The sequence below is a fragment of the Podarcis vaucheri genome (assembly GCF_965113315.1).
Source record: "Podarcis vaucheri genome assembly, chromosome: 8".
Lineage (NCBI taxonomy): Eukaryota > Metazoa > Chordata > Lepidosauria > Squamata > Lacertidae > Podarcis > Podarcis vaucheri.
The window spans coordinates 53,543,287-53,567,290 of NC_138766.1; the positions used below are offsets into that span (position 1 = coordinate 53,543,287).

The 24,004-nt window shown below is 44.2% G+C and overlaps 1 protein-coding gene across 1 annotated transcript in view; it reads left to right on the top strand.

The window, feature by feature from the left end:
* LOC309538470 (chloride channel protein C-like) overlaps nt 1-24,004 on the top strand; it is a 76,912-nt gene that overhangs the window by 9,058 nt on the left and 43,850 nt on the right. The window contains exons 3-10 of the mRNA XM_082234090.1: nt 702-782; nt 1,548-1,723; nt 2,115-2,207; nt 5,112-5,355; nt 18,444-18,638; nt 20,652-20,749; nt 21,478-21,581; nt 22,341-22,512. Of these exons, the coding sequence (XP_082090216.1) occupies nt 702-782; nt 1,548-1,723; nt 2,115-2,207; nt 5,112-5,355; nt 18,444-18,638; nt 20,652-20,749; nt 21,478-21,581; nt 22,341-22,512 (1,163 nt within the window). The remainder of the gene's footprint in view (nt 1-701; nt 783-1,547; nt 1,724-2,114; nt 2,208-5,111; nt 5,356-18,443; nt 18,639-20,651; nt 20,750-21,477; nt 21,582-22,340; nt 22,513-24,004) is intronic.

Below are 24,004 nucleotides of genomic sequence, written 5' to 3' on the forward strand. Positions count from 1 at the left end.
AACTGCTGCCTGGATATTCCCCCCAGACGTCCCTTCTGCCTTTGAAATCCCGGTAATGTCCAGGAAATCCTGGATGTATGGCAACCCTAATATATGTGACATGGGATCTTGCTATTTTCAGCTCAGGCAATACTCCCTGTTTAATGGCTATTTCATTCAAGTGATCAATTTCAAATATTGTAAAACAGAGAGCACAAATCCACATGATGACTTCCTTCTATGAACATGTGCTCTTTAAAGACACGTATTCAGCTAAGTGTACTCAGAGCAGACCCATTGAAATTAATGGACCTAGCTTAGTCATGCTCATTCTTTTCAATAGGTCTGCTCTACATAAAACTTAGTTGAATACCATCCTTGGATTGGTTGCTTGAATGACATTTTTACCAAGAGCTGTAATAGCTGGTGAGGTGGTTTGGTAGCTGAAATTGCTGGCATCTGCTATATGACAATTGTATGTGTGTGTTGGAGGGGGATCCTGTCCACATATTTTAGCAATGGGAGATGTTGATGGGGGCAGATGGTGCTGTACTCATCACTGTGCAAACAGGATGCTGGACAAGATGGACAATCGGTCTGATCCTCAAGGCTCTTACGTTCTTCTAATATGTGGATTGACAATGTATTTGTTTGGCAAATGAATACCCTACCATATTATGCAGTTTTTCTACCAATAACTATTTATTTTGTAAAACTGGCAGAAAGGCAACTTTCATATGACCTGGTTATACATACTTGGAATTGGACTGGCTATGATCATTGTATCCTCAGGACTGGTTGTGGTAAGTACTGAACACCTGCTTCTTGCTCAGCTTTTAAAATATCAGGGTATGATATGTTTGCCTGGGTGGAATGTGTCTCGTGATAATGCTTGTTGCTTGCCTATGTGGAAGATAGAAAAGGTGTGTGTTTTGTGTGTGTAGAAACTAGCCTACTGTAGAAGGTAAAATTCATATTAACTTTTCTGTCCAATTTTCCCCCTAGTCCCACCTACCCCTAGCATGTGGCCCCTGGAAGGTTGCCTCAGGCTGAAAAAGTTCTTACACTTCTGATTTAGGCATGTTTACCTGATAATCCAGGACATAGGTGGTGCTGTGGTCTAAACCACAGAGCCTGGGGCTTGCCAATCAGAAGGTCGGTGGTTCGAATCCCCGTGACGGGGTGAGCTCCTGTTGCTCAGTCCCAGCTCCTGTCCACCTAGCAGTTCGAAAGCACATCAAAGTGCAAGTAGATAAATAGGTACCACTCTGGCGGGAAGGTAAATGGCGTTTCCGTGCGCTGCTCTGGTTCGTCAGAAGCGGCTTAGTCATGCTGGCCACATGACCCGGAAGCTGTACGCTGGCTCCCTCGGCTAATAAAGCGAGATGAGCGCCACAACCCCAGAGTCGTCCACGACTGGACCTAACGGTCAAGGGTCCCTTTACCTTTTTACCTGATAATCCTGTCGACTGATGAATCATGACTGGATATTGGATAACATTTGATTTGAGCTGTGCTATGTAAGCTTTTGTGGCTGCTACAATAATATTGCCTTTTCCTTTTCCCAGTTCTTTTGCCCAACAGGTGCACCAAGTGGATTACCGGAAGTCATAGGTTTTCTGAACGGAGCTTCTATTCAGCACATTTTTAATATCAGAACTTTTGTGGGAACTTTTGTCTCTTGTGTTCTGGCTGTGGCATCTGGGCTCTTCTGTGGACCAGAAGGTCCCATGATTCACTTGGGGTGAGAAATCAATATTTTAAAAGTTAGAGTTTTTAAAGAAAATAGGGATAGGGAGAATGGAATGGAGGATATTGGGAAAAGGCATTTGATGACTGGCACCCTGAATAAGCACACTTCCTACTGCAATATTTTGTTGCATGCCCACTCATATATGTAAAACACATAGATAAAATCTTAAGAGTATAATCCATAATATAAAGAATGAATTTAATTTATCATTGCTATTATATTAAAATTATTAGTCACTTTTTCTTGCTGAGCAACTCAAAGCAACTTGCAGCCAACTAGTTTTGCATTCCTTCTGCCATCTGGTGATTTGATTTCTTTAATCTGAAACTTTGTAAATCAGCAAATTAAATATACCATTAATTTTTCACAATACTTTCCCCAGTGCAATAATAGGATATGGATTGAGCCAGTCCAGGCCAAAGATCCTTGGAATGAATCTCCCCTCCTTCACCAGATTTTGGAACTCAGCTGACAAGTAAGAGACCTTATCAAATAAGTATGCAATAGTTAACTAAAAAGGGTTACTGGCTGCCTTAATTTAGGTAACATGTAAAAGTAACAATAGAAACATGTAACTGTAATGGTGTCTTCAGTGGAAACATAGAGTTGTGTATCCGGTGCTATCAAACAGTGCAATGGGACTTTACATTCTTCTCTGCCATTTGGCAGTCTCCACATATTTGGGGAGAGTCTGAGGGCTGCAGGAGGAAAGAATAGAAGTAGAAGTTTGCTTGTGCAATGTTGGATTCAGCTCATAAGGGCTATACTGCTGAAGAATTATATGGACGCTTTCTTTAGGAGAAACAAGGGTCCGTTTTGGATGCAAAAATCCAGACAGCTTTCCTCCTAAATCATGCCTCCACAGCAGCAAATACAGCATTTCAAACAGCAGTTCACAGTGCAATGTATATGTGTTTACCTGGAAGTAAGACAAAAGGTGGTCATTGGGGCTTAATGCTGTGTGGTGTGAGTGTGGAGCAGAATCCACATATGTTTGTATTGACTGGTGAAGTTTAATTAGTGAAACCTGGTTATGTTGCACTTTTGAGCACCATCATTATGAAGCATACAGCTGCCAAATAGACAGCGGCGTAGCGTGGGTTGTCAGCACCCGGGGCAAGGCAAGTAATTTGCGCCCCTTAACCCGGGGCAAGGCAAGTAATTTGCGCCCCCTAACCCCTAACCTGCTGCCGCTGCCAGCTTCTTCTTGCTGCTGCCTGGTCTGGTCTGGTGTGGTTCTCTCCCACGCTCAGCGCTGCGCTGGGCGGCCGCTGCACTGTTCCTCCCCCAGATAGTCCCTCCCTCGCTCTCTCTCCGCTCCGCACCACAACGCACGCCTGGCACCCTCCCCCTCCACAGTGGGCGGCGATCCAGCAGCTCGGATCGGATTCGCACAGCCAGCACTGCAGTGAGAGAGAGTGAGTGAGCCAGGTAGGGGCAGAGAGCTGCGAGTGCAAGCGCCCCCCCCAGATGTTGTGCCCGGTGCGGCCGGCCCCCCCTGCACCCCCACTCTACGCCACTGCAAATAGAATATGGTAAAGCTGCTATGTTGAATGCATAGAATAAATGAGGTTTAAGGCTGCTCATCTGATTTTTAATTGCTTTCTCACATAGGTTTCAATAGTGGCTTACTCAGTTATAAAGCATGAACAAAACAGAACTTTCAGGTCAAAATGGTCAGGGGATTTTTAAATGGATGTTGCTCACATGAAATGACTTCATGCAATGTGACATGGAGAATGCTACTTTTGTATAAAATAACATATTTTCAAGATACTTGGATGCGATAAATCACCAGATCTTGCAGTATGGACATGAATCACAAACACTTTATCTTCTATTTGTGAAATGCTGGCATTTGCAAATCCATGGGGTGCCCTGTAAGATCTTACTTTAAACAGGATCTATTATACCAGTGTTATTGTTCATGTCAAGCCTGCATTTGGAAAGCTTTGAATGATCAAGTTCCATAGCCTTAAAACAGTGGATTATAAAAATATGTAAATAAAACATGTGCCTTTGACCATACTGTTTGTTGTATCTCCAAACAAAAAGCCATTACAAACTATCTGTGGCTCAAGGATAACCAGACAGCCCAAATAAACATGATACATTTTGCTTTTTAACTTGCCTCAACAATTAGTGAAATAACTTAGAGATGTGTTTGTTAAGCTGTTACTTATGGAAGAAATTTGCCCCGTGACCAATGGCACAGATTTCTGAAGTATTTTTGCATGTTCATTAAAATCCCCATGGCAGTTTGAATCCACCTGATACGGGTCACAACCAAATACATTGGCCCTTGAGGTCTATCTAGTAAGAGAGGGCTTGGGTTAATTCAGTTTGACAAGTGTTGGCTAGATTGCTGTTGCATAGCTTGCTATGGGCACTTCCAGATGACCTGTTCATCCTGATTCGTTTGCAGGGAGATAGGACAATGTTGGCTGCTCAGAGAGCATTCACCAGTAGTGGCTGGTGAGGCAGTAGGCGTAGGGTACCCAACACAGCAGGTTTTTGAGAAGCAGAGGGGCAGGTATGAGGAGCTTGGCATAGTGAAGTGCATGGTGGCAGAGCCAATCCAACACTCCTGCCTGTATGCACCACACTGAGCCCCCTGAATTGGGGCCCTTCCTGTCTCTATACACAGCAGCAACCTGGTGGGTTAGAAAGCCGGGAGAGCAACAGACCGCCCCCCCCCCCGCTGGTGCCTTACCAGCTGCTACTGGTATTCAGTCTGATTTGCTTGCAGGAAGGTTAGTTGACATTGCAAGTGTTAGCCTACACTTTCCGGTACCTTTCCCAATCACTTTCCTCATCGCAAAAAGTCTGAACTTTTGGAGAAGTGGATTTGTTTCACAAGCCCTCCTAATCAAAAATAGTTGTGAGACTTGAATTTGTTGTTGCGGGATTGAATCCCACCTGAAAATAGCAACAGTCTTTAAGTGCCATATGCACCATTCAAAAGCAGGTATCATTTTGACTTTATTTTGCTCCGAGAAAATATGTAAAATTGGCACTTATTTCAAGCTCATGACAAAGTAATTAATTATGCATGCTGTTTTGTGAACTAAAGATGAAGAAACAAAATTTAAAAAATCCTTCCAGTAGCACCTTAGAGACCAACTACGTTTGTTATTGGTATGAGCTGAATCTGAAGAAGTGTGCACGCACACGAAAGCTCATACCAATAACAAACTTAGTTGGTCTCTAAGGTGCTACTGGAAGGAATTTTTTTATTTTGTTTCGACTACGGCAGTCCAACACGGCTACCTACCTGTAACTAAAGATGAAGAGTATATCTTACTTATCTAAAGTAATGGGATTATCCTGAAACTCTATTCTCTCCCCTCCCCCCACCCCATACTCCTCTTTGTTACAGGAGGAATTTTGTTACGGCTGGTGCTGGAGCAGGGATTGCCTCTGTGTTCCATGCTCCAGTGGGTGGACTTCTATTCACACTGGAGGAGGTGGCCTCTTTCTGGGATATCAAGCTGGCCTGGCAAACGTTCTTCTGCTGCATGACGGCTGCCTTCACCACAGATCTCATCTCCTCTTCTCTTTGTGGGTTTGTCTACAGGGGCCAATTTGGATTTTTCAAAGCAGAGATGAGGATTTTATTTTGGGTAGGTACTACATCCACACTAAATTAAGCCTAGGCCCTACATGTGTATTTCGCTGTGCCTGTTTATTTAAAATATTCACATTCCACTTCACCCTATGTTCAAGGTTGCTTATGCTATGAGGAAAAGCTGCCACATTGGGGGCTTTTTATACTTTAGAGGAAAGGTGAATAAGAGGTGATAGACGTGTATAAATTTATGTGTGACCTGGAAAAAGTGGATGGAAGAAAAGCTTCCCTTCCCATAACACTAGAACTCATAGTCATCCAATGAAGTTGAATGTTGGAGGATTCATGCAGGCAAAAGAAAGTACTTCTCCATGCAGAACATAGTTCAGGGGTAGGCGACCTAAGACCCGTGGGCCGGATGCGGCCTAATCGCATTCTCAATCTAGCCCGCGGACGGTTCGGGAATCAGGATGTTTTTACCTGAGTGGAATGTGTCCTGTTATTTAAAATGCACCTCTGGGTTATTTGTGGGGCATAGGAATTTGTTCATTTTTTTCTTCACAATATAGTCTGGCCCACCACATGGTCTGAGAGTTGGTGAACCAGCCCACGGCTGAAAAAGACTGCTGACCCCTGACATAGTTAAACTGAAGAATTTGCTCCCATAGGAGGCAGCAGCAATCCCCAACTTGGATGGCTCTGAAAGTAGATTAGACAAATTCATGGAGGATAAGGCTATCAATAGCAACTAGCCATGATGGCGGTGCTCTGGCTCTACAGTCAGAGGCAGCAATGCTTTTAAATATCAGTTGCTGGTAACCACAGGAGGGGAGAGGGCTCTTTTGCTCAGGTCCTGCTTGCAGGCTTCCCATTGGCACCTGGTTGGCCGCTGTGAGAACAGGATGCTGGACTAGATGGGCCATTGGCCTGATCCAGCAGGTTCTGCTCATATTTTCCAAGAATCATAATTAAAATTCCATAAAAACAGAATTACAAACAAGTTGAACATCTAAAACAGCAGTAATAAACACCCAGCTCAACTGAATTCAGATTCTAAACACCATCCTGAATAAAAAAGCCTTGCAGACTCCTAACATTTTTTAAAAAATTAAATTTGTATAAAACACTTCATCTGACGGTCATAGGGTAGTTTACAACATAAAAACATTCTTCTGAAAATGATCACAAGTGTGCTTTGGTTAACTTTCTCTGGAAGGCCATTCCACAACCCTGAACAATCACCCCCCCATAAGCTCAAATCTTTGCTGAGGTTGACTTGACCTCCAACAATGATGGAACACTGAACAGGGCACCAGATCAGGTGGGAATAAATCATTCTGTTAGGTGTGCATGTCTAAGGCCATAAAGAGCTTTAAAGATTAAGAACAGTGAGTGGTATCCAATTGTAGTGAGAGCATATCTGTTCAAATAAATGAACATGACTAACTTAGGGCCATCAATTTCAATGGGTCTACAACTCAGTGTCTTGAATTGTTAGCAGATGGCTCCTGCCTCCCTATTATCACCAGGACAATATCAGAAGATCATGGGTAACATTCATCCTGGTTTTAGTGAATACTCTGGGCAGGAGCAGATGCATCTTTGGAATCCTGCAGAGCAGGAAACAGCTTCAAGGCAATTGGGGGGGGGATCATGTGTGGGGAACCCAGGCTGCTTCTCCTTTCTATATTTCCCCACTTTGAAACTGATTTCTTTAAAATAAGGAAGTTCCTACAATGTGCCTTTGACCCTCTCTTAACTTGCTTGCTCCATATGTGGATCTTAATATGGGAAAGACCACAGTTTCGACTGATTTAAGGCGTATGCCACTTCATACTTCTTGTGTGAATATGCCGTAAAACACAGGAGACTGTTTTATAAACTGGAGAGTAATCCAAACAAAGATTGAGGCAAAACATAGTTGGGGACAAGTAATACCTTCATAATATCGGTGTCCTTGGCAAGGTTGGAGACTTACGGAGAGAACTGAGAGAGAGAGACCTTTTGCAGAACAATCTTGTTTTATAGCAGTGCTTTAAACAATCCTAAAAACTGACTAGAAGTACCAATATAGTTTTCCATTTCATGTTTGAATTCTTTATCTCATATGATTTCTTGCAGGCTCTTCTTTAGTATTCCTTTGTGGACTCATGTTCTTTCTCATCTGATCCTCAACCAGATGTATGATAAGGGAATTTAGCAAATATAATTGAATGTGGATGTAATGGAAAAGTGGGTAGGAGGGAGAGAAAACTCTTAAGAAATCGGCTCATGGAAACACACTTACCTGTCCAAGAAGGTCCTCCTGAGCAATATAGGGACTAGCTACTCATTTATTTATTTTTGCAAAAAGTATTACAATGACATCATCATCATGTGTCCAGAGCACTGCCTAGTCCTATGTTGTTCGATAAGTTTCAATTCTTAAGGCTCAAGAATGTGGGCAAGGGGCTTGAACTGGTCAGGGTGACCACTTGTGTTCTGGACCCTTGCCCCTCTTGGCTGATAAAAACTAACTGGGCCAGGAAGGTGATTTATGCCTCCTTGTAAGAGTGAATGGTCCCTGCCTGCTTGAAGGAGACAGTAGTAAAACCATTCCTTAAGAAACCCTCATTGGAAAATCAAAGTAATTACCGACCAGTTGCCAATCTTCCCTCCTTGGGGAAGGTTCTTGAGCAGGTGGTCGCAGACCAGATCCAGGCACTCTTGGAGAAAACTGATTTTCTAGCTCCATTTCAATTGAGGTTTAGGCTCAGTTTTGGAGCAGAAACTGTTTTGGTTGTAAACTGCCCTATGGGCGTAGTCAAGGAGGGGCAGGGAGGGGCAGCTGCCCCCACCCCAGATCAAGTGAAACAACAGGAATACAGTGGTGCCCCGCAAGACGAATGCCTCGCAAGACGGAAAACTCGCTAGACGAAAGAGTTTTCCGTTTTGGAGGTGCTTCGCAAAACGAATTTCCTATGGGCTTGCTTCACAAGACGACAATGTCTTGCGAGTTCCTGCTGGTTTTTTCCCCTTTCCCCCCCTTTTTCTAAGCCGCTAAGCCGCTTATCAGCTGATCTGATCAGCAGATAAGCTGCTAAAAGCCGCTAAAAGCCGCTAAAAGCCGCTAATAGCGCTAATAGCGCTAATCCGCTAATCCTTCAATGGGCTTGCTTCGCAAGACGAAAAAACCGCTAGACGAAAAGAATCACAGAACGGGTTCTTTTCGTCTTGCGAGGCACCACTGTACTGAACTAACTGACCAATCACATCAGTTCTGTCCCTTAACAAAAGTCCTGCCCCCCCAACAAAGTCTTGCTCCCCCAACAAAAATCCTGGCTACACCCATGAACTGACCTGTGACCCTCATATGAAGGGCTGTATAGAAATTAAATAAATAAATAAATAAAACAAGTTAGTTTTAGTAACTTGCATACATATTTTGGCACATCAATGGCATGGTTTCCATACTGGAGCAAACCAAGTTTCTGCAGGCATAACAAATAACACAAGTATGTTCAAAACGAGTAATTTGAATGTTACATTCTAGGGCCAAGGACAGGCAGGGGGTAAGCAATTGACCAATTGACTGTGGTCCTTGGCATCTTCAGTTTTCACATATATGTAGGATAATGATACTTGACACATTGTTTTGCCCATTGAAGTAACTTTTAAGTGCTGTTAACCTGAGAAGATAATTCTCCTCTGGCTAGACAGGATAAAACTGGCACAAAATCCTGTCTTCTGGATTGGTGCTAAGCCACCTTACTGTAACAAAGGGACACAGACCTTGGCAGATATAATGAAAAGAGAGTTGAAACTTTGGATTGTATTACAACACCTGCCGTAGGAAAGTTAGCCTAATAATGCCACATTTGTGAACAATTCATTTTTATCAGATAGCATTTACAAAGAACTGCTGTTCCTTCGTGGATAGTTTGATAAAAGAATGTAGGCCAGCATACCTTTGGTACTTTATAATATCTATTAACTTAATATTGATAGCAAAAGAGATCTCTCATGGATTTGCCAGACATAAACACAAGCAGTTCTACTGCGTCCGATCAGACCAACAGCTTAGCTTAGACTTAACTAGATGCTTGCGAGACATTTCCAAAAGAAGCTATTATGTCAACCTACACCAGGACCCTGGTTGCCAGAGCTATTAGCCACTGTTACAGTAGAAGAAATGATGTGGCAGGTTTTTGTTTAATTCCACTCAAATTCAGACCTTGGGATTTTGGGTGATTTCAGAAGGGTCAAGAATAAAAGGCAAAAATGAACGGAAGATGTCCAAAGGTGCTGTAGAAGTCAAGACTCGCTTTATTTTTAGAAAGTTGTTTGACACATTTCAAGCTGTGCAGCTTTTTCTTTCCAAGGGTATTTCCCCTGTGCAACTCTGCAGAGAAAGCAACGTTCTTTTTGCGCTTGCCTTGTTTAGGTGAAGAGACAGGTGGTATACGGTGGGGGAGAGAACTTGCTCTCTCTGGAAAGGGTCTTGCAAGAAAACACTTTTTCAAGGGTATTTAAAGCCCTAGTTAGCTCATTTTGGGGCTGTGTACACATTACCAGTTTAAAACTCAACTAGGCCTTCCCCCCCTCAGTTTGGATTAAAACTGGTTTGGGTGAAAACACGTCAAAATGCAGCATTTTATAGGAAACAACAGAATAGATACAGGATTGTGGCTTACATTGTGCATATACCACTTGTGCATCCATGATCAGAAACAGGTACTTGTTGGTAGTGGCACCTGGTTTGGTTTATGGAACATCTTCCTTTGAGTAAGTTTTTACTCAACATGAAGAAAAGCCACTTTGCCACAATTGTCATACAGAATAATACAGTGGATTATAATGACTTCCGCCTTGAGTTACAGTTTATAGTCCTTTATAAGTTTATTTAGGATATTTCACAAAAGAGCAATTGATTTTGACTCCCACTCTCCTGGAGGAACTGTTGCCAATGTGGTTTCTACCACAGCTTCACTGGGTTTTTTTTGGGTTTTTTTGCTAGGCTAGATAATCAAATGCTTTCATTTCATTTAGTGTAGGGCTCCAGGGAAATCTGGCTGCTTTCATGTTTTATAGCCAAACTCTGAGCAGAGAGCTTGTGGGTTATGTCTTTCAAGAAAAAACAACAACATTGATTTTCTTCAGTTTATGCTGAACATAGCATTGTAAAGAAGTCTTAAGACCCTTGATTTTCCAAGGGTAGGATTTTATGGAAGTCTGAATTTATTATTTATAAATTCTGCAGTACTATGCACACTTAACCTGGGAATAAGTGTGCATAGGACCAAGCAGCACAACTTGCTACTACTCAGAACAAAGTGTAGTTCATCTTGGTTGGATTTGAATTTTAAAGAGCAGGCAAAAATGTGAAATGTACCTGTCAGGGAACTGACATCGGAGGAAAGGGAAGTGGTAGGGCTCCCAGAGACTGGGAGAGAGTCAACAGCCAAAGCAGGGACCAGCAGGGGGAGCGCGGGGTCTCTGGAGGAGGATCTCAGTAATGCTGAGAGAGACGCAGCAGCCCAGGCAGGAAGCAGCAGGGGAGAGAAAGGGGTGAGAGACACTTCGAGCGAAAATAGCGGGGAGGTGTCAGAAGCAACTGCAGGGAGACCTATGCTTCGCCGGAAGCTGTCACGTCGTGAGTCCAGGAGACGCGTTTCCGTTAAGGAACTTCTTTGCTGGAAGCGCTTCCGCAGACAGCCACTGTCGGACTCTACAAGTGACTAGAGCAGACATGTCTGAGGAGCTCTGTCACACACAGAGGTTTGTGGGGTCGCACAAACTCTGAAGGGGCACTATTTTAAGCACAAGCAGCTAATCATCCCCTGATAGCAGTCCGACAGTCTCTGTACGCTGCCTGTGCAGGAGAAGGCATCATGAGCGACCCAGCAGGAGCCGGAGCCGCAGGGGGTGGAGCTGGTCCAAGCTTGGAAGACAGATGCCGAGCATTGGAGGTCCAACTTGCGCTGCAGACGGCGAGGCTCGAGGAGAGGAGGGCTCAAGATGCAGACAAGAAGGGGAGAACCATTCAGTTCCCCAGAAAGGTACCAGGATTAGTGCAGAAGTTTGGGGGGGACCCCAAGGATTACCATGCCTTTAGGACTGAAATGCAATATGCCCTGAATGTGCAGTTTGATGAGTTCCCTGATGAGGAATCCCGAGTTGCTTTCGTAATTGGGCATCTTGAGAAGGGGGCGCGAGATTGGGTTCGACCCCTGATGGCAACGCACAACGATATCCTGAAGGACACTATGAAATTCTTTCGTGCAATGGATATCATGTTCTCCAGCGATATTGAGGAGGGGGTAGTGCGCAGACAGCTAATGGCTTGCAAGCAGGGAAGCAGATCTGTCCGTGAGTACTGGACTGAATTTACCATGCTGATTCACAGATTGGGGTGGGATTTATCGGCAGCACCCATTCAGATGCTATTTGAAGAAGGTCTTTCTTCAGCTGTGAAAGACGAGCTGGCCAGGAGCCCCAGGGCGGTGTCTATGGATCAGCTGACCAAATCTGCGCTGACCATTGGAGCGCGCCAGGAGGCAAGAGCCTTGGAGAGGCGGGAAGGGAGAGGGGAACGTTGGAAGGAGTTACGCATTCCAGACATTCCTGAGCCAGCTTTCCCGCCGGCAGAGCCGATGGAAATCGGAACAGCCCGCGCGCGCGCAGTTTCAAAGCCCAGTGAGGGGGCGAAGAAGGAGGGAAAGGGACCCCGGAAATGCTATCTCTGCCAACAGCCAGGCCACTTTGCCAGAGTCTGCCCCCAGAGGAAGGAATGGCAAGGGATGGTGGGAACTGTTGAGGGGGAAGAGCAGGGAGAAACGGAGCAGGTAAAAGCCAACGCCTGGTTGCCAGCAGGGCACTGCAGCCAGGCCAAAGAGCAGTGAAAGTGCCCCTTCCCCAAGTGCCAGTGCCAGAAGCTCCTCGACCTGCTCTAGTGATTGAAGTGTCGCTAGAGTTGCAAAATGGACACCCCCTAAAAATAAAGGCGCTGTTGGACTCAGGCAGCTCCTGCAATTTCATGAGCAAGGAGTTTGCTGCTGAACACCAGATACAGACTATCCCCTTAAGCAACCCCCTGCAGGTGACCACGATCGATGGCAGAGAACTGTTGGGAGGAGGCGTCAGCTTGCAGACCATCCCAATGATAATGAGGGTGGCAAGGCACACAGAACTGATAGCGTTTAATGTGGCCACCTTGGGAGGCGCTCCCATTATTTTGGGAATGAGCTGGCTAGCCCTACATGATCCGCTGGTGGGCTGGCATCAAAGAGTGGTTTCCTTCGGTTCCGCACATTGCTTAGAACACTGCAGGGGGGAAAAGGGGTCAGCAGGGGCCCAAGCCACCCTAGCAGGGACGGAAGTGATGGAGAAGGGGAAGGTGCCATCACAGTATGCTGATCTCAGCGACGTGTTCAGCGAGAAGGAAGCTGACCAACTACCCCCGCATAGGCCCTTTGATTGCCAGATCAATTTACTCCCTGGAGCACAGCTTCCTGTAGGCAGGTTGTATGCCATGTCAGACAGGGAGATGCAGGAGTTGCGAGCGTTCATTGACAAGAACCTGAAGAGAGGCTTCATCAGAGAGTCCAAGGCAGCGGGGGGTAGCCCAGTGTTTTTTGTGGATAAAAAAAACACGGACAAGCCGAGGCTGGTATGTGACTTTCGGGCCCTAAATGCAGTGACAGAGCCGGTGGCTTTTCCTATGCCCAGGATTGATGATATTTTGACCAGGGTGCGAAAAGGAAAGATTTTTACAAAGCTGGACCTAAGGGGGGCGTACAACCTGATACGTATAAGGAAAGGGGATGAATGGAAGACCACCATGTTCACCCCTTTGGGGGCATTTGAATATCTCGTTATGCCTTTTGGATTACAAGCAGGCTCCGCGTGTTTTCAAGCCTTTATGAACCATGTACTGGGGCCTTTGCTCTACAAGAATTGCGTGGCCTTCTTAGATGACGTGTTGGTGTATTCGGAGAATGAGGAGCAACATGTGAGAGACGTCAGAGAAGTGTTGAGCAGGCTGCAAGCCAACAGACTGTGGGTGAAACTGGAGAAGTGTCAGTTTCATACCAAGGAGGTGGAATTCCTGGGGTACCGCTTGTCAGACAAGGGGTTGGCCATGGACCCCGGCAAGGTTCAAGCGGTGCTGGAATGGAAAACACCCAAGACTAAGAAGGATGTGCAGAGGTTCCTAGGGTTTGGAAACTTTTATCGTAAGTTCATCCGAAACTTCGCTCACCTGACGGCGCCCATCACGGACTGTCTCAGCAGCAAAAAGAAGTTTGTTTGGACGGGGGAGGCGGAGCGAGCGTTTGAGGAACTGAAAAAGGCCTTCGCCTCTGACGAACAACTTCTACATGTGGATTTACAAAAAAAGCTGAGGGTCGAAACAGACGCTTCTGACAGAGCCATAGGGGCGGTGCTTCTTCTGCAGCCGGGGAAGGAGGGGTCCGAGTGGCGACCGTGTGCCTTCTTTTCGCGAAAGCTGAACAAATCTGAGAGAAACTACACAGTGTACGACCGGGAACTTCTTGCGATTTATGAGGCCTTCCGGAGATGGAGGCACCTACTAATTGGTGCACAACAGAAGGTGCAAGTGCGCACGGACCATAAGAATCTAGAGTATTGGAGAACTGCGCGAGTGCTCAACCAACGGCAGTTGAGATGGGCCCAGGAGTTCTCCAAATTTAACTTTGAGATTTGTTACGTACCAGGCCCGGAGAACGTTAGGGCGGACGCTCTCTCACGCAAACCTGAATATTTGGAGGGAGAGGGTGCACCCGAAGAGACCCATGTCATTCCCGAGGACCGCTGGGTGTGTGGGGCGGCATTGGTGGGGCTAAGGGAACTGATAGAGGGAACGGTGCAGGATGAATATGCCCAGGACAAACTCAGGAGTCTCAGGAGGGAGGGAGACAAACCCGGGGGTTTTGAGGAGAGAAACGGGGCGTTGTACTACAAGGGAGCGTTATACGTACCTGAAGGAGAATTGAGGGAAAAGGTACTCAAGCAACTGCACGATAGCCCCACAGCAGGGCATTTTGGGCAACACAAAACCATGTGGCTGGTTACCAGGGAATTCTGGTGGCCCAAGGTCAGGGAAGATGTGAGGGAGTATGTGAGAGGGTGTGACCGATGTCAACGAGCCAAGGGGGAGAGGCGGGCACCGGCAGGTTTATTAGAACCACTACCCACGCCGGAAAGACCATGGGAGGCAGTGGCAATAGATTTTATGACTGATCTGCCCAGGTCCAAAGGGAAGACAGCCATTATGGTTGTGGTAGACCTGTTAACCAAGATGGCCCACTTTATAGCCTGCTCACATGCGGTCACAGCAGAAGAAACCGCTAAATTGTTTGTGGAAAATGTGTTTAGATTGCATGGTGCCCCCTTGAGGGTGGTTTCGGACCGAGGGAAACAATTTACTTCCAGGTTCTGGAGGAAGCTCATGAGCTTATTGCATGTAGAGGTGAATTTTTCCACTGCCCGCCATCCAGAAACCAACGGGCAGGCGGAAAGAGCTAATGGTGTCCTCCAGCAATATTTGAGGTGTTATGTGAATGACAGAGAGAATGATTGGGTGGAGAAGCTGGCGTTGGCAGAATTTGCCTATAACAATGCGGAGAACGTGTCCACGGGAATGAGCCCTTTTTTGGCCAATCACGGGTGTCATCCCCGAGCCTTCCCAGGGGGGGAGGGGGAGAACTGGAGCGTTCCAGCCGCAGAACAGTTCGTTGAAGAAATGGAAGCGATCCATCGCCAGCTCCAACTTAATTTAAACAGGGCGAAGGAGGAATATAAGAGGCAGGCAGACAAAACCAGAAGGGAAGGAGAAAGCATTAGGGTGGGGGACCAGGTGTGGTTGTCCACCCAAGGGTTACCATTTAAAGGAGGTTGTAAGAAGTTAAGACCCAAAAGGCTGGGCCCATTTGAAGTCACGCAACAGGTCAACCCAGTGGCTTTCAGACTCCGGTTACCGAACCACATGAAGTTGCACCCAGTGTTCCACAGATCATTGCTGTCACCGTATATAGGGGACAGAGAGGGGAGGGTCAATAGGGGACCAGCTATGGAGGAAAAAGAACACAGCTACCATGTAGCGGAGATTCTCGATTCCAGGTGGAGGGGAGAGCAAGTAGAGTATTTGGTAATGTGGGAAGGGGAGCCGGAGTCGGAAAACACCTGGGTCAGGGCAGAGGATGTAGATGACGAGGTTTTGATTGAAACTTTTCATCAGAGATTCCCTCGGAAACCCCAGCCAGTGGCGAGGTTCCGGAGGGAATACTTCGCCACCACCGACGAAGAAGAAGAGTTGGAGGGGTTCGCTGATTCCGAGGTGGAGGAGGATTCAGCGAGTCGGAACGAAGACCGATGGAGGGAAATGTTCGAGACGTCGGAAGATGAAGAGGATTCTTTTAGGGGTTTCAGCTCCTCACCGCCCAGAGGAGAGAGTAGGGGCGGGGGAGAGGGGGGCCCTGGAGGGGAGGTGGATGTCAGGGAACTGACATCGGAGGAAAGGGAAGTGGTAGGGCTCCCAGAGACTGGGAGAGAGTCAACAGCCAAAGCAGGGACCAGCAGGGGGAGCGCGGGGTCTCTGGAGGAGGATCTCAGTAATGCTGAGAGAGACGCAGCAGCCCAGGCAGGAAGCAGCAGGGGAGAGAAAGGGGTGAGAGACACTTCGAGCGAAAATAGCGGGGAGGTGTCAGAAGCAACTGCAGGGAGACCTATGCTTCGCCGGAAGCTGTCACGTCGTGAGTCCAGGAGACGCGTTTCCGTTAAGGAACTTCTTTGCTGGAAGCGCTTCCGCAGACAGCCACTGTCGGACTCTACAAGTGACTAGAGCAGACATGTCTGAGGAGCTCTGTCACACACAGAGGTTTGTGGGGTCGCACAAACTCTGAAGGGGCACTATTTTAAGCACAAGCAGCTAATCATCCCCTGATAGTACCCGAGTAGGAACTATGAACCAATATAAATCTTATGAACTCATGCTGCAAATGCAATGCACACTGTGTTAGAAGAAACATGTTAGAAGACAAAAATAAATTATATATAATGCATATTTCACTTGTAATAGCTTATGGTTCAGCTTCAGTTATATCATGCAGGTTCTTTTTTTCTTTTGGAGAAAGCTATATGTAGCAGAATCAAGGGGCGACTCTTTGCTGGAGGTATGCCAGCCAAGTAGCTATAGGGCAGTGCTGCTGAACTTTCTACCTCTGGCCCCACACAGCGTTGACATATGAACCACATAAGTTTGCCCAGAAGGAATGCAGCCCACAGGCTGAAAGAGGTTCCACACCCCTGCTATAGGATATGGTGGAAGCTCCCTATATCTGGTGCAACACCCAATATGCCACTGCTGTTGCTTATTCACTGGCACAACTCTCCAAATATGCTGGCTGAGCACTCCATCAGTACATCTGTTCCTGGAGCCACTGGAAGCCAGATGAAATTGTTTCTGGCATATGCCGGCCCCAAAACCCAATCCTGAGCAGGGAAATATAAGTTATAAGCTATTGAGCAAGTGCTTCTGTTTTAGGGAAATAGGATTGTATGGGATTACTTGCATCCTTTTAAAAATCATTTCTCTTGGTATGCACGTGCTTGATGGAGAGCAGTGCAAATGTTTAGTAAGGCTCTGTTGGTTTTACAGACCTGTAGAAGACGTACATCTGCTGTTAGGACGTTCAGAAGGTCAACAATGTAGTCTACTGTACTAAAGTACCCAGCAGTCTCTGTAAGGCTAGAGTCCCCAACATGGTACATAGGGACACCATGTTGCCTTAGGCACCCACCAAGTCTCCCTTTCCTCCATTTTTTAAATGTCCCCCATTTTTGGAGACTTGGTAGTTTTAGCTGTTACTGTACTTATTTGGGTTTTGGGTTTTGCCTGTTTTAAGGGAGGTGGCTTCTGAGTATTGTCATTCTATGAAATGGGTATTTTGTGGTGCCCACAACAGTTCTGAGATTTAAAAATATGCCCCTGGGGATCCCCTGCTTCTTAGGGACATATAGGAAGTAAAAGGAATCAGGAAGCAATGAGCTTGCCATGGAATTAAAGAAGAGTTCTAGATTGTGATACAGTAGCAAAAAATGCTAATGCTTTTCTAGGCTGCATCAACAGAAGTATAGTGTCCAGATCAAGGGAAGTAATAGTACCACTCTATTCTGCCTTGGCCAGACCATACCTGGAATACTGTCCAATTTTGGGCACCACAATTTAAGAGGGATGTTGACAAGCTGGAATGTGTGCAGAGGTGGGCAACCAAGTTGATCAAGGGACTGGAAACCAAGCTTTATGAGAAACAGTTAAAAGAGCTGGGTATGTTTAGCTTAGAAAAGAGGAAGCTGAGAGGATATATGATAGCCATTTTCAATTATCTCAAAGGCTGTCACATGGAGGAGGGAACAAGCATTGTAGGGCAGGACTCGAACCAATTGGCTTCCAGTTATAATAAAGGAGATTCCTACTAAACATATGGAGAAAATTCTGACAATAAGAATTGTTTGACAGCAGAATATTCTCTCTCAAGAGGTTGTGGACTCTCCTTGCTTGGAGGTTTTTAAGCAGAGGTTAGATGGCTATCTATCATGAATGTTTTAGTTGAAATTCCTGAATTGCAGGGGATGATCTTTGGGATCCTGTCCAACTCTACAATTCTATGATTCTATGAAATTAAAGAACTACAACAGGATAAAATTGATTAAAGCAACTCAATGTCTGAAAAGATTTCCTTGATAGAGAAACCTCAAGGATATATACAGCATGACAAGTTCTTTGGGAGGCACTGGCAAAACTTATAATTTCAAGGGAAAACATGCTGTTGGTTCTTAAATAATAACTGGCAGATCCAACAAAGCAGGCCAGCCTATCCAGTAGCCTATTCCAAGCTTATTCTGGTTTTATGCAAAACTAAAGGTAGAAGACAGCATCAGATAAAATAAAGAATCTGGCATGAGGCCTTGGCTATGATCCATAAGCTATTACGAGTACAACCTGCATTTTCTACATCTAATTTCTGCTTCTTCTTTTTTTGAGTTGTTGTATCACACCTCTTTTAACAGAGTGGCTGCTGTATGTCAACTAAAATGGCAAGGCAAAATTAACAGAACATATTGTTTCTTTTCTCTTCAATGCAGGTTAAGAACTTACTGGACATGAGTGTGTTGGCCTTTGTTCCAGCCATTTTCCTTGGAATACTTGGAGGACTTTTAGGAGCTCTTTTTGTTTTTCTGAATATAAGAATTAATAGATTACGCATGTGGTTCTTCAACACAATTCCAAAAACATCCCTCAGAAAAACAGCTAAGCTCTTAGAATCTGTGCTGGTTCTTGTAAGTACTTAATGGTGTTTTGCCAAGTGTTCCAAAGTTACAACTGTGCTAGCTAGAATTAAGACCTAAGTCTGAAAACATAAAGGTTACTAGAACAATGGAAGGTGCTAAGTTGCCACATAGAACTGGCAGAATAACAGCAGATACTCAGAGGCCCTGAATCTATCTCCTACCAATATTTTCCAGTCTTTCTGAATTATGCAGAAGTCTAGTCATTAACAATCAGGTTAGGATTGTACTTTACAACAGTTATTGTTGATATTGCTACATAATATATTGTTTGGGAATATATCCATACTTCATAAATTTATGATCAGCTGTTCAGACATATTTTGATCTTATCACATGCATACAAATTTAAACAGAGACTTTGGGGTTAGGGACCCACATATATGAAAATAGATAAGAAACAAGGTAACTCTGAGTACCTTCCTGCTAAGAAGCTGCTGATCTCTAGGCTATGAAATGAGAGGTCCTTCCATGCAATAAATAAAAGATTATTTCTTCACTGTATTTTTTATAACAACTAGCTTAATTAACTATTGGAACATTATTATTATTATTATTATTATTATTATTATTATTATTATTATTATTAGCATTTATTTAATTTCTATACTCTCCTTCGTTTAAAGATCACAGGCCGGTTTACAATATAAAAATGCAACAATACACACCATAACAACAAACAAAAAACAATAACATGGAAAGATTACTTCAAAAAGTTTAAAACAAAACAACAAAGCTTGCATTAGAATTTTGCTTAAGAATGGAGATTGGCAAATGCAGTTGATGCATGAATAAGGATTCTGAGTGCAGGGATCTTTGAAGCATAGGTTCATGGGATTCCAGGTCAGCATCTATGCTTCTTGGCCTGACTTTAATCATTTCTTTTGTAATTAAGGAATTTCCCCTTATTGTTCTTCAATACACTCACACATTTCTCCTCTGACTGACTGACTGACTGCTCTCACCACCATGTGAAAACTCAGTAGGTCACACATGGTAAATATTACTGGCAAAATGAGTGTTTATAGAATAGACAAGTCCTTGCATAATGAGCAACACTGTCTATTGTTTGGATGCACTTGTAAAATATGGGTCAAGGCACAAAAGAACCATTTGGGGAGAGTTCTTGCACACAGATCAAACCCACCATACTCATCTACCTCCTTAACTCCTCATAGTTCCTTCCCTAGCCAAGCAGCAAGAGAAGGTGGACAGACATCACACACCTGTTAATTCTCCTGTGCAATACACTTAAAACATAGAACACTTATTACAGGCACCTATTGCCTACTGTAGGAAGGTGGGAAAGTGGGCAGTGGGTTCAGTGAACTGCCTCTTGCTTTGGAGTAATGTGGCTTCAGTCCCTGAATGCTTTAGCAACAGAAGAAAAGCAGTAATAGCATGCTCCCCTGTCCTTTATTGACTTGTCTCCACCTCCAGGATGTGGTGAGTTCAGCCCTTGCTGCCTTAATGAATAGAAGGCAGGACCACAACAATCATGGCTGGCTCGATCAAGGATTCTGCACAGCGTTAGGGCTCACCCACACTGCCGCTTGTCTTGTACCTAGAAAGCAAAGGTCTGAGAGGTTATCTGCTTGTCCTGTGCTTTTAAAATACAGATTCAAGCAGCTTTTCATCTGTTCCATTGCTTACCCTGGGAAAACCTTCTGTTTACCACTGAATCAGAACCAACATCAATCTGCAGACAAACTGACATTTTTTTCTGATTCAGCAGTAAACAAGTAGGAATGCTAGATATCTTGGAGAAATGTTCCAGTAACTAACGGAAGACAATCACATACATTTCCAATCCTAAAACCAGTACAAAAGAAGCCAGAATTCTAGTCATGGATTGCTGGATTGTGAACTTTGATATTAGCTCTTTCAAGAGCTTAAATACACCTTTCTTATATGAACGTGAACTTGAGTGGGTGTGTATAAGGGTAAATGTGTTTATTTTATATTCAACATTTCTCTCTTACGTATTTTTAAAAACACGTACAGGTTTTGACCATTACTGCAACGGTTTACTTGCCATATTTCTTTCACTGTACTCCAGTCAAGAACCTGCCAGAATTTGAACCATCTACTAAGCCAGAGAAGTAAGTAGTGGCTTACATTGCAACACAAGGGCTTAAAAAGGAGAGCTGTCTTCTGAATAAAGAGATGGAGGCTAACTGCTTAAGTACAGAACATATGCACGATGTCAATCATATAAGCACAAAGCTAACTCCTCTTCTTAAACTAAGTTTAGTTCCAAATTTAAAGATATAGAAGTGAAACAGTTTACCAAATCATTGAATACTTTAAAAAGAACCAAACAAGCACCAATCCTAGAGTTATTCAATGGATAATAAATATTTTGGAGAGATATTGAGGACTTCAGATACTCACACATCTGCTGAAAGAACATGTGAGGGTGAGTTGTGGGTCCACATGGGCTAGTCCCACCCCTAACTGGTCTTTGCTGGATGGTGAACTTTGATATTAGATCTTTCAAGGGCTTAAATACACCTTTCTTATATTTAGTTGGTGTGTTATCGGGCTCTACATGTGTACTTTCCCTTTATGAAAGGGAGAATACAGATTGGGTGAGGATTATGAAAGGGAGAATACAGATTAGGTGCATGTGTTCTATACACTTACATGCTCCTCTGTTGCATTTGGAGCTGGGGGGAAGATATGTCTATCAAGGATGGTGATGACTGGCCCAGTCTGCTTGCTCTGCCTCACATGTTATTCAATACATGTAGTATGTCTGAACCCCCTATTGCAGTATGTATTCTACTCATGAATACAATGTTGTTTCTTTTATTTTTGATTTTTCAAGTATAAGCCAGCCTACGTGGCACATTTCAGAATATAACTGTCCCCTGGGGACATTCCAGACTGGACCAGATGGAGCGAACTATTCCAACCAATCCTTTAATGAAGGTATGCAGGAGGGTGGGTGGGGAGTAGAACTAGGAATAGGAATGACCAGCTTTCATGTACCGGTAACTGCATTTCTCCAGCTATGCTGTTTCTCTCCAGAACACAATTTGACCAAAGTCTTTGATTTCACTGTTACTTGGGGTTGTCTGTGAATAACAAACTAGAAACAGTTTCTCAGGCATTCAAGGAGATCAGATGCTTCTTAACCGTTTTATGCTCTTCTACACTCTTCTAGAGACTTTGGTAGCTCAGCCCTATTTAGGAGTTTGGTCACAGGACATGATAGCTTAGGTGGATAGGCAGCAATACTAAAAGGACTTGCCTTGCCTATCTGCCCAATGAATCTTGAGTTGGAAGATGTGGCATAACAAACAGCAACCACAGTCACAATGATCCACCAGCATCAGTGTCCTTGGTGCTGTGTAGAGTTTAACAGGCAAAAGCAAAGCTAGACAGGCCTCCTCCACATCATCCTTCTAATCTATAATAGACAATGGAAAAAACAGAAGGTGGCATGGAAGTAGAGAGGGGAAGGGAAGGTAGCAAGGGATGGATCTGAACAACTTACATGTCCTTAATTGTGGTTTACAGTTGCCAATTGAGATTGAACGGTTAAGCCATTGGTTTTGTGAAAAAAGTAATTTTGAGACCTGTGCAGATGTAACTCCACACAGAAGCCTGTTTGATAAACTATCTGGACATTAGAACCCTTCTGTTTGTTCTTTCTCTCACCTCCCACCTTTTCAATCTCATTTAAAGCTGCTGCTCTCTTGGCTGAGAATGGGATGAGAGGAATCACGTACTTATTCAGACGTGGAACTCATGAGGAATTTGGATATGCTTCTCTTTTTACGGCACTTGTATTCTACTTCTTGCTTTCCTGCTTGACAGCAGGCTCTGCCATTGCAAGTGGTTTGGTTATACCTATGCTGTAAGTACTGCATTCATTTTATGCTACTCTAGGAAGCAGGCATCTCTACGGAAATCCCCAATATGGTGAAAGTCACTCAGTACATTCCACTTACACCACACATTTTCAACATTGCAACTGCCTACATGTAAACCAAAGAGGTTAGTTATTTACTACATATGGTGATGTGTAAAAATAGTCATGTATACCATCCACCTCTTATTCTGGACAAAATAGATTTGCATTTATGTCTCCTATCAGAAAAGTGGGTCAGCTGCCTTCAGAAAGATGCTGAAAAGAGCAGGCAGATCTAATGATTTATCAGAGCCTTTCTGTCTTTGCATCTCAGGTTGGTTGGGCTCCTCCAGGCTGGTACTTTCTTGCAGGAATGTTGTGAAATGTATTATTGGCACAGTAATAGCACATTAGTGGCGGATTTATTCTGCTTTATTATTTCTGCAATTCTTCCCCAATGTTATCACATTATGGTTGTCTAGTGGTACAACAAAAGCAGGACACCTCCACCCCTCAGAACATCTGTAGTATGTAAAGCAATGGCAAGATACAGGATGTGCACTGATTGGAAATGAAGCAGTGCGACCACCCCAAAACTTTGGCAAGTGTAAATAGTATTGAAAGTGGGAATGATAGCAGCGTGACCACAAATCATCGTTTCTGTGCTATAAAAAGGATGCCTGGAGATATTATTTTGAGTTCCTTTGAGATATATTGCCAAAACTTAGCTTTTCTTTTCAGGTGATTTAACAAAAATTCGATATGCAGCTTCTACTTATATGTCATGCAGTAATCAGAGACCTTTCCTCTGATTACTATTATGGGGAAAAAATCACAAACATTTCAATTTCAAATGCTGTGGGGTATGTGGCTGTGTGTATGTCAGAGGCATCTGTTGACTAATGCTTGGGACATCACTAGAGATTAGCAACTCACAGCTCCTACCAAACCGTTATGAGAACTTTTATGAGAACTTGTATCCAACGTAGCATGAAGTCACTTGTTCTGCAAGTGCAAGGAATTATCATTGCAAAGTGAAATTTCCACCACTTCTCTCCCCCTGGGCACTCCCTAAATCTGCTCTGGAGATTCCTCCAACCTCTCCTTCTCAGAGAAGAGTTTCATCTCACCAAGGTAAATTTTTGCACCTTTAAAGTTCAATTAAAAGAATTGATTTGATGTCTAAGAGTGTTGAATGCTGCTCTGCTGTTCCACATCAGTGTTGGAGGGCACATATTGTCTTTTAACAGGAAACGTGGAAAAAACCAGACTATCGCCTCCCACTGAAGCAGGGGTTCTTTTTGAGAAGGGGAACTTTCAAAATTTTCTAAAATTTAGTTCATTGAAGGCTGCATGCTTTCCTCTCCTGTGCTACTTGCCTGTTATTTTATCTAACATCATTAGCAAGCAAACAAGCCAATTTTTCAGAGCATAGCTGGCCCACCCTTTCAGCAAGACAATCCCCTTCTATAATGCAGAGACAGGTTGTCATGCTATA